The sequence below is a fragment of the Pseudorasbora parva genome, chromosome 24 (genome assembly GCF_024679245.1).
Source record: "Pseudorasbora parva isolate DD20220531a chromosome 24, ASM2467924v1, whole genome shotgun sequence".
Taxonomy (NCBI): Eukaryota; Metazoa; Chordata; class Actinopteri; order Cypriniformes; family Gobionidae; genus Pseudorasbora; species Pseudorasbora parva.
In genome coordinates this window covers 8,559,095-8,570,252 of record NC_090195.1, presented here as the reverse complement: position 1 = coordinate 8,570,252, position 11,158 = coordinate 8,559,095, and the positions used below count along the sequence as shown (strand labels likewise).

Sequence of the window (11,158 nt, the reverse complement as noted above, 5' to 3'; positions counted from 1 at the left end):
CTTCCCTTCCCCTTCCCTTCCCTTCCCTTCCCTTCCCTTCCCTTCCCTTCCCTTCCCTTCCCTTCCCTTCCCTTCCCTTCCCTTCCCTTCCATTTGTTTTACTTCAATTCCTGTCTTTTTCTTTTCCTTATTTTCTTTCAGATAGCATTTTCCTATATATTTTTCAGTGGGCATAAGAATTCAGAGAAAACCTCCTGAGGCATCTAACAGACAAGATTTTACTGGCCTTTAAATGAGCTTCTTTCATTGTCTCTTTCTTGTTTATTTTTTGTTTTCAACGGATAGAGACATTTCCAACCTTCTTTTCCGCTGCCACAAGATGAATTCAGAGATGTCCTCTTGGAATCTTAAAAACGGCCTGTTTTACATGCCTTCAGATAAGCTTTTGGTCTTTTATGGAGCATTTCTGTCTTTCTTTCATTCTTCTATTGATATGGCTTGTTTGAACTCTATTTCAGATTGTCTGTGACCGAGGCCTCAGCCAAGATGGAATGACGCTGCTCTCTCTGAAGGAGGAGGGATACAAAGCCGTGTTCATTGGAATTGGTCAGTTTATACGTATCTTCACACATTGTTTTATTGTCTGTTATGTGGACAGACAAGCATGTACACAGAAAAGATGGAGAAAGTCTCTTTTTCTCAGAATCACTGGCTGCTCCCTGGCTCTCTGTCCATGTTAATGGCTGTGGAAGATCCACTTGACAATTTCTCCCCCTCTACCAGTAAGCCCATTCACATCTCATTTTCTGCCCCGCTCCTTGAGCTGCCACTGTTTCTGGCCGTGCTAACCTAACAGTGCATGGTTGGGCTGCCCACTGCTTCTCAATGGAGGAAACCCTGGGTTCTCATCAGATCTCTCTGCCCTGTTCTCTTCAAGCTGAGCCATTCACTGCCATTACATGTTGACCCTCAATGCTCTCCAGCATCTTAGCAGCATCAGCTGAGTCCTAGGACTAAGAACAGGAGCCAGATCTCCTCTTCTCTTCTCTTCTCTTCTCTTCTCTTCTCTTCTCTTCTCTTCTCTTCTCTTCTCTCTCTTCTCTTCTCTTCTCTTCTCTTCTCTTCTCTTCTCTTCTCTTCTCTTCTCTTCTTCTCTTCTCTTCTCTTCTCTTCTCTTCTCTTCTCTTCTCTTCTCTTCTCTTCTCTTCTCTCTCCTCTCCTCTCCTCTCCTCTCCTCTCCTCTCCTCTCCTCTCCTCTCCTCTCCTCTCCTCTCCTCTCCTCTCCTCTCCTCTCCTCTCCTCTTTCTTTCTTTCTTTCTTTCTTTCTTTCTTTCTTTCTTTCTTTCTTTCTTTCTTTCTTTCTTTCTTTCTTTCTTTCTTTCTTTCTTTCTTTCTTTCTTTCTTTCTTTCTTTCTCCTTCCATTATTTTGCTATTTTTTCTTTTTCATTAATTAATTTGTTTGTTAATTTATTTGTTAGTATTATTCCTCACATTTCTTCCCTTTTAATGATTCCTTCCTTCCTTCCTTCCTTCCTTCCTTCCTTCCTTCCTTCCTTCCTTCCTTCCTTCCTTCCTTCCTTCCTTCCTTCCTTCCTTCCTTCCTTCCTTCCTTCCTTCCTTCCTTCCTTCCTTCCTTCCTTCCTTCCTTCCTTCCCTTTCCCTCCATTCAGCTGAGTCCTAGGATCATGATTTATTTTGATTTATTTTATTTTGATTTATTTCCCGTCCTTTCCTTTCCTTCTCCTTCTTTCTTTTGTCTATAAGTTTCTTTATTCATCCTTAGTTTCCTTTCCTTTATTTTTTCCTTCCTTCCTTCTTTTTAATAATTTTATTTGTTTTGTCTTTCCTTCCTTCCTTCCTTCCTTCCTTCCTTCCTTCCTTCCTTCCTTCCTTCCTTCCTTCCTTCCTTCCTTCCTTCCTTCCTTCCTTCCTTCCTTCCTTCCTTCCTTCCTTCCTTCCTTCCTTCCTTCCTTCCTTCCTTCCTTCCTTCCTTCCTTCCTTCCTTCCTTCCTTCACTTGTTCTCCCTTCCTCTCTTTCCTTCTCTTTCTTTCTTTTATTTCTTTTATGTTTTGTCTTTATTTTCTTTCCTTTTTTATTTTGTTCATTTATTTGTTCCTTCTTTGCTTCCTTCCTTTTCTTTCCTTGTATGTGTTTGTTTGTTTCTTCCTTTCTTTCTTTTCTTCACTCGGGTTATTACTCTCTATTTTCCTTTCTCTCTCACTGTGTTTACTGACTGTTATCAGTATCATAAGATTATATAAGATGTGACCTTTTGCCATTAGAATCAAATAATAATTATCATATTGGCACTGGCAGTGAGGAGCTTTGCTTTTTATTTTCAAACTGCGTGGCTGTGTGCAGTCTCATCTTTATTATTTTTTTCTTTCCTTTTTTTCCAAAGTAAGGAACAAATAAATGTATTCTTGAAGATGATATCTTCTGGCTATATACATTGTACAATCCCTTGTTGCTCACTAAAATTAATCAAAAAGGCTTTACATTGTAAAGCATTTCTAATTATGACTCCTAACCTAAAAACAAATCTGCTGAACTAAAATAATCTTATTACTTGAATAATGTAACTTTATATAAAAAGAAATTAAACCGTGATTATGTGGCCCCTACATTGATCTTAGGAATACAAACATTGCCTAAAGCTGTCCACGCAACTATCTTATTGTACCGACACATTAAGAAAAATAATTTGTATAATTCATTGTTTTCGAAATGCTGAGTCTCTTAATACTGGCATCCTAATTATAAGTCTTTTACGTGGAGCATTTTTGGATTTTTCTACAAAGGGATGTAAAGAAATTTTGACTGTGGGAGGAAATGAAAGCATTGAGTGTTTGCAATTAATTTCTGTAATTTCACACAAGTCCTTTACGGTCTTTTTAAATGTCATCCACTCACATGATTGACATGCTAATTTCTCCCTGGCAATATGCAAAAATATGCAAAGTGGAAGCCAGGTTGAGGAAGTCAGATAAGAGCATTGTTTCTAGGCTATAGGCTCAGGAGTCAGTGGCTCAGGTTCAATGGCTTTAAAGAGTGAATTAACACCTTAACTGCCATGGACTGATGAGGTCTGCGATCTCTGTCTCTTATTTTCTGGATGTCCCTTTTGATTTCATTGTAACAAGAATGAAACATTATATAGCACATAGCACAGTCCATTAATGATAGAATGTACCCGTAATGCCCTAAAAGCTGCGGAATATTAGTCAGAGTTTGTATATATGGGTTAGTAAAAAAGTCATAGCGATCAATAACTGGAAGAACATGATTAAAAGATGTACGCTGAGCATTGAGATGAGATGCTTGAAGTTTTTAAAAGCTCTGCAATCAATAGTTGCTACGAGTTGGCGGCAGTGATGGTTGGACGCTAGTCAATATAAGGTTATAATATTACACTGTACAAATAACCCATCATTTCTGCATGTTTCTAAAATACCACCCAAGATGTCAGGAATCTTTTTAAATATGTTACACATTGAATATGCGCAGTTACAATGATGGAAACATATTGTTCTTTTGGAGTGTTGATAATTAATAATATGTATAGAGGGAATTTATCAACTGCAAGGACTTATTTATGTATCATCTTTATATACTTTCTAAATTTTAGTGATCATTTTGCTCATACTTAGAGACTTACTTACTTACAAATGGTTTTTGGTACTCAGATTGCACAGTTTGTGCTACAGACATGATTAATACATCAGATTGTGTACTGTTATGTCTATAAGTTATTGAATTTACGTTTTTTGGCGGTTGGATGATTAAACGCATTAAATAAATCCACAGAATTACATTATCCATATCTATAGGCCGGAATATCATACCCAGTATACATTTTTTATTTTATAAAATATACAAATCGAGTTTAATTCTTCTGCCTGGTTTGTTCTTCATCGCTAGGCCATTCATAAGGGTCACAGAGGTCAGGGACTGTCGAAGTGTTGCCCCCCTCTTCTCAACAGATGCCCATAGATTAGGCCCGATTAACAAGAAGGGTTCTGCCCTCTGGGTGATGTATTATTTTTGATTTTGCATGGTGAAAATGGCCTCGGCTGCGAGCATACCGTTTGGTTGCTGAAGAAAATGTGATGCAGCAGGAGACAAATGGAGACGCATTACTTACAAAGACTGCTGTCACAAACCCTGGCGCTTTTGTTAAAACCCACTTTGTCATGGCATACCCTGAAGTTTCCCGTTCTTCCTGAACTTTTGTATTTTGATGATGATCCGGAGATTGAAGTGGCAGGTGTTAAGTGAATATGCTTCTTGAACAGTCTTGGGGAATGTTAACGTAACCACATTATTTATAAGAAATTAACACTGACATGAACTGTAGTGTTTATCAGAGAAATATACAGATACAGGTCAACTACGCCACTGGTTATTTTTATGTTTTTGTCATTTTTCGCTCACCAAATTAGGACCATGTTTCTAAACCACTTTTAAAACACATAAAAGTAGCTTTCTGTAATTATTGACTGCCTAATGAGACTGGAGTACCTGCTCAGAGATATGAGGCACATGTCTGCATTTTCGGAAGTCTATGTGCAATTTTGAATTGTTGTTCATTAGTCGTGACACCCTGACAGCTTTAGGATGCGGAAATGCCAGAATATCATCAGGATATCATTACAGCCATTTAGCGGCTTTCAACATTATGTGTTCAACATTCCCTAATGAGAATCACTGGTGATTTGCACCAAATGTGTGATACAACACCTTTAGCATCGGAACGTGTAGTATATGTAGGTGTAGTGTGTGTGTGTGTGTGTGTGTGTGTGTGTGTGTGGCCTGGTAATCTCTACGTTATGGGGACAAAATGTCCCCACAAAGATGGCAATATCCGAAATCCTTGTCCTTGTGGGGACATTTTTAGTTCCCCATGAGGAAAACATCTTATAAATCACACAGAGGGAGTTTTTTTGAGAAAGTAAAAATGCAGAATGTTTCCTGTGATGAGTAGGTTTAGGGGCAGGGGCAGTGTAGGGGGATAGGATGTACAGTTTGTACAGTATGAAATGCATTACGCCTATGGAAAGTCCCCATAAAACATGGAAACACGACGTGTGTGTGTGTGTGTGTGTGTGTGTGTGTGTGTGTGTGTGTGTGTGTGTGTGTGTGTGTGTGTGTGTTAGTGCGCGGTCCAGGTATTCCCTATGCTGTGGGGACAAAATGTTCCCACAAGGACACTAATACATTCAAAATGTTGATGTTGTGGAGAAACAGATTAGGAAAACAGATTATAAATCATAAAATAAAAATTGTTGTTGAAAAGTTGAACATTCGTATAGTATAAAAATTGTTAGGTGATAGTCCTCATTAAACACTAAAACTAATTTAAACTGCTCTTATGAGAATACACTACAAAACTGACATTTTGGCATAATTCTGTGTGTTATTTTTTGTTCAAGCGGTGAAAGAGTCTGTCCGTCAGATTACTGGCGGGCGTCTTTCTGTGCAGGACATTCACACACAGCGTGTTCTCTTTTGTTGCCAGGGGCGTCGCTAAGGTGGGGAAAGTTAGGACAAAAGGGCCCCCAGAGATTGGTTTTATTGTATAGTAACAGTATTTGTAATGTAATAGAAATTATAAATGTATAATCTACCAAAGAGTTACAAATGAAACAAAATCACAGCTTATTTCTGCATTGCAGGCAAAACTATGCAAAATTAATTGATGTCTTCGTGTTCGGCGAAGAAATATAAGTCCGGTCATCAAAAGCGAGGTTACAGAGGGCAGAGAGAGAGAACAATTGCTCACTCAGTTCTTCGAAAAGAACGGTATGTTTATTTGCAGTTTCCTTTGCTGTAATGTTAGTGCTAACTGTGTAGCCAACCACTATCAGATAATCTATTCAATATTCAATAGGTTACGTTTTTCAACACTGAAATAAAAAATAAAAAAAATGGTTTGGCTTTTGCATTTAAAAAAAGACAATTTTCTAATTCATGTTGTGTCTAATTGAGTGTTAAAAGTCACTGTTGCAGTGTGTAAGTAAGTGTTTAATATGTTTGTGTTTAATATAATGTTTTATTAATCATTGTTTAAGAATGTTGCAGTTTCTATGAATATTTGATTACTGTATTTTTATATTACATTTACATTTGTGAAATAAATAATCTGTTAGCTACAGCCATGGTAGGTCTCTGACTAAATACTGATGCTTAATAGTCAAAAACAAATGCAAAAGGAATAGATCAGTATTATTAAATTGCACTGTTTGTCGCAATTGAATGGTTTAAAAGCATTTGCATGAATGAGAGTATGATCATATAATTAACACTAGCCAAAAATGACAGAAAAAACAGATGCTGCATTAATATTTTTAAGGCATTAAACAAAACAAAAAGTATTGTTAATGCTAATTTTAACAGCTGCCCACTGCTCCGGGTGTATGTGTCCATGACTTGCAGTGTGTGTCTGTTTACTACTCAATGAGTTGGCACATACATTTTGAGTATGCCTTCTTGTCTGGTCTTTCATAAACCAGATATACGTATGTATTTTATATCATAGTGGAATACTTTACTTAGAAACCTGAATTCAGCAGGTTAAATCCACATAAAGCTTTTCATATAAACTTGAAATATAAGGCTGAAATATAGAAGACAGCCATATGAGTGCTCTGTCAAACAGAATCAGCAGTGCGAACACGGCTCGGAGGAAGACAGGTTGGCTATTGGTGAGCGACGAAGAGCTCGCGTTTACTCGCAGGCCACACGCTGGCTTGTTTGGTGAAGGTTAACTTTAAAAACATGGTAATTGCCGTGTTATTGACGTCTTCTGGAGATGAGTCTGATGAGAGGTGGGCGTCTAATTATTGTGTGATTTAATGACCAGTTTCATTAATAACGAGTTAAACTTTTTTAAATCATGCTGCGCGCTTTCACCTCTCCGCCCTTGCCTTTTTAAGCCAGACAGAGCGGATGAATCCGAGAACGGTGGGCGGAGAGGTCCTGTCGGGTACCTGGATGATACACCATGAGATACTGTTAAAATATTTTGTATTTTCACATGATTTTTGCTAAGGGTGGAAAGGGCCGATGCATTTACTAAAGTCATGTTTAAATTGAGCAAACGAAGCTGTTGATGCATGTTGTAATGCATTTCCTTGCAATCGCATTGGGTGTATGCAACAGATTGGTTCTGACAACAACACCACAGTCTTCCATCTCTCAATCACTTAGTACCTCATTACCACTGTCTTCTGCTTTCCATCTCAGTCACAGTGGATCCCTGATCTTCTCTTGTTACGGTTCCTGCAAATGCTCTGATCTCTGCCAAAGAGTTTTATCCCATTAAGACGCCATCATGCCTTGGAAAGGGTGCAGCATTTGCTGCTTTTAAACCGCAACAAAACACATCTCGTTTGTGTATCTCGATTTAGATATTACATACAGAAGATTGAGGGATCTTCACAACTCACTTTGTCTGGGCTTTTTTTAGAATGGATGATAATTGTGGGTTTTGAGGCCTCGGAGGCCTGACGCTGATGTCTAAACATCGTTCCCTCTGAAACCACTGAAAGATTACATTATGTGTGATTATGTGTAATGATATTAATGACACTAGACAGTGGCAAACATTCGGATGGGCATCGGATGCACAATAGACATTCGAGGCGGGAAGAAGTCAACACAGGGAGGAAATGGAAACTAGAATGTGTATCTGTGGATGTAAGATTTAATTTACGTCATTACCTAGGATGCCTATTATTGTGATTTGTTTGTTATATATATGATCTATCTATCTATCTATCTATCTATCTATCTATCTATCTATCTATCTATCTATCTATCTATCTATCTATCTATCTATCTATCTATCTATCTATCTATCTATCTATCTATCTATCTATCTATCTATCTGTCTGTCTGTCTGTCTGTCTGTCTGGCTGGCTGGCTGGCTGGCTGGCTGGCTGGCTGGCTGGCTGTGTCTGTCATTCCATCCATCCATCCATCCATCCATCCATCCATCCATCCATCCATCCATCCATCCATCCATCCATCCATCCATCCATCCATCCATCCATCCATCCATCCATCCATCCATCCATCCATCCATCCATCCATCCATCCATCCAAAACAGCCCTGACTACTTAGGTAGGACCAGGCACATCCTTCCATTGCTCCATGGTCCAGTTTTAAGGCTCATGTTGGCGCTTTCAGTAGTGGACAGGGGTCAGCATTGGTTCCCTGACTGGTCTGCGGCTATGCAGCCCCATAAGCAGCAAAATGCGATGCACTGTGTATTCTGACACCTTTCTATCAGAACCAGCATTAACTTCTTGAGCAATCTGAGCTACAGTAGCTCTTGTGTTTGATCAGACCACAAAGGCCAGCCTTTATTCCTTACGTGCATTAATGACCCTGTTGCAGGTTCACCATTGGACCACTTTTGATAGATATGACCACTGCAGACCGGGAACACCCAACAAGAGATGACATTTTGTAAATGCTCTGACCCAGTTGTCTAGCCATCACAATTTGGCCCTTGTCAAATTTGCTTAAATCCTTATGCTTGCCCATATTGCCTGCTTCTAACTCATTAACTTTGAGGAAAAAATGTTCACTTGGTGCCTAATATATCCCATCCACTAAGAGGTGCAGTGGTGAAGAGATAATCAGTGTTATTCACTTCACCTGTCAGTGGTCATAATGTTATGCCTAATCTGTGTATGTTCAGTAGCAAAACATTTTTTTATATAATTATACATTATTTATTTAAATCAATATGAAAACATTTGCTTTGATAAATCACATTGATAAAAGTAAATAATTTTGACTTGTTGACTTTAAGACCGTGAACTCATGTCTGTCTGATTTGTTGCAGGTCTTCCTCAAGCTAACAGACACAAGCTCTTTGATGGCCTCTCCGCAGAACTGGGTTTTTACACGTCCAAGGACTTTCTCCCCCTCGTTGCGAAAGCCAGCAAACCAGGTAGGCACCCTGAGAAAGCCGTCTGTCAGAACTGGTGATTCCCACTCAGAGTTCCTGAAGGAACACATAGAAGATTAGTTTGAATTATATACCAAAGGGTAACACAAGTTTCTATTGTCACTATCAATCTTTTTTTCTTGCCTTGAAGTACCATGACTAGTAATCATTCAGTATCATTAAGCATTATATTATAATTATAAGCTTTTATAATTATGTGTGTACTGGATATGGCCATGATATGTTACCCTTGCTGGGATTTTCTGAAGATAATCCGAATAATTTGTTTTTCTGTTAGCTTCAACCAGGTTATACTTATTCATAGACATACTCTGAAGAATAAGTGAAGACCAAAAATGGTACATGGTATAGTTTGTAATGCCAGATGTAATTGCTATTTCTAAAGGTAAAGCTGAATAATCCAAAAGATCAGAAAAGAAGATACTTTTTTTGTTCCTGCTCCCCATATTAATTGGGTTTAGTTTCATAATATTGGCATCCGAATTAAATGAAAATGGAAATTTTGGGGAAAGAACCTGACAGAGTGAATAAAACCTCAGTAATGAATAAATCTTAATCTAATGTGCCGTCGTACCTCTTACTGTAACTCGCTGCATTAAGGCAGTTGGCCAAGGGTTTACTGAAATAGGAGCGTCTGAATCTTTACAATCATTTGAGACATCTCAACAAAAGGCCGTAGACCTTTAAGCAAATGCTTGTGTTAACAGTGATGTTTTTACACACGCAATATAATAATGGCATTCATCTAAAGGCGGCTGAATACAACCTTAAAAAAGGAATTGCATTTAATCTCAAGAAATTGATTATTATTATATATATAACATTTATACATCATATATTACATATTAATTAATATGATTATTTTATAAATAATTTTTTAATAAAAGGTAAATAGGTTTTTTTTTTTTTTCATGTGGTCTTTAAAGGCTAAATCTGTTGCCTGGTTTAAAATTGCACATAGTTTTCAAGATGTGTAACCTCAGAGCAGCTGAACTGATCAAATGCTGATAGTTATCATGCTGAAATCACTGCGTTCAATATAGGTGCAGCCACCCTTATCACAGCTAAAAATAAAAGCAGCACCACGACAGGTGTGGAGCATGAAATTACTGATATGAGGACATTTCCGGGGAAAAAAATGAAATCATGAAGAAGAAAAAAACTAAGGCAAAAGGAAGACGTGAACCAGGCTCTCATGGAAGCAGAATAATTTGATAGCGACATGCTGTGAGGCTTCGAGATGCAATTTTACAGCGCTTTACGAGCAGGCATCTGCTGAGCCTTTAAGTGAGAATTGTTCTATAGGCAGAATTCCTGTTTTTCCTTCTCACTTTCCCACTCTTTCTTGTTCTCCTCTTCCTCCTCGTCGGATTTCAGGGATGTGTAGATGTCACTCAGCGCTGCCGGAGCTCTGTGGTAACGTGATCGTTCTGGGCGCCGGAGACACGGCCTTTGACTGCGCTACTTCTGCCCTCCGCTGTGGAGCCCGTCGTGTGTTTGTGGTCTTCAGGAAGGGATTCACCAACATACGAGCAGTTCCAGAGGAGGTGAGGAGAAAGGAGGAGAATGACTGAATATATTATTGAACAAAAGGTTGTAGCATCATTTGGTCACAGATGCCACATGGTTTGATACTTTATATAAGCCAGGGATTTCAACCAAATATTTCCCTTCCCTTTGTTATATATGCTATATATATTTGTATTAAAATATGCACATAAAATAAATACATAAATAAGAATATTATTATTATTTAATTTTTAATTTATTATATTTTATTTTAAAATGTAGATTACTATAACCATACACTTTTCTAAAGAACTATGGAAAAGTTCAAGTTTATTTTTGAGTTCTATTATTTAATTTCAGTTTATTTTATTTTGTATTTTAATTCATTATTATTTATTATTATTTTTATATTTGTTTATACACTATTTACGATGTGAATGATTCACCAGTGTATCACTTTCCAAAGATTGTTCAGAATATAGTTCACTGTAACCGTACACTTTTCTAAAGAATTATGGAAAAGTTTAGTTCATTGTTGAGTTCAAATTGGAATTAAACTGAGTTAATTCAGTTATACTTCTAGGACTTGTAGAAACAAAATACAAGTAGGAGAAGACCAGGGAAGCAGAGAGTCGATTAGAGTCAGAAAGTGAGAGAAAGAGAGTCAACATCAAGCAGCAGAGTGAAGCTTATTAATATTTGGTGTGAGAGAAGTGTGAAGCAGAG

General features: G+C 37.8%; 1 protein-coding gene across 1 annotated transcript in view; it reads left to right on the top strand.

The window, feature by feature from the left end:
- Positions 1-11,158, top strand: part of dpyda.1 (dihydropyrimidine dehydrogenase a, tandem duplicate 1) — a 266,445-nt gene that overhangs the window by 75,249 nt on the left and 180,038 nt on the right. The window contains exons 7-9 of the mRNA XM_067435665.1: positions 459-546; positions 8,798-8,905; positions 10,301-10,470. Coding sequence (XP_067291766.1) covers positions 459-546; positions 8,798-8,905; positions 10,301-10,470 — 366 coding nt within the window. The remainder of the gene's footprint in view (positions 1-458; positions 547-8,797; positions 8,906-10,300; positions 10,471-11,158) is intronic.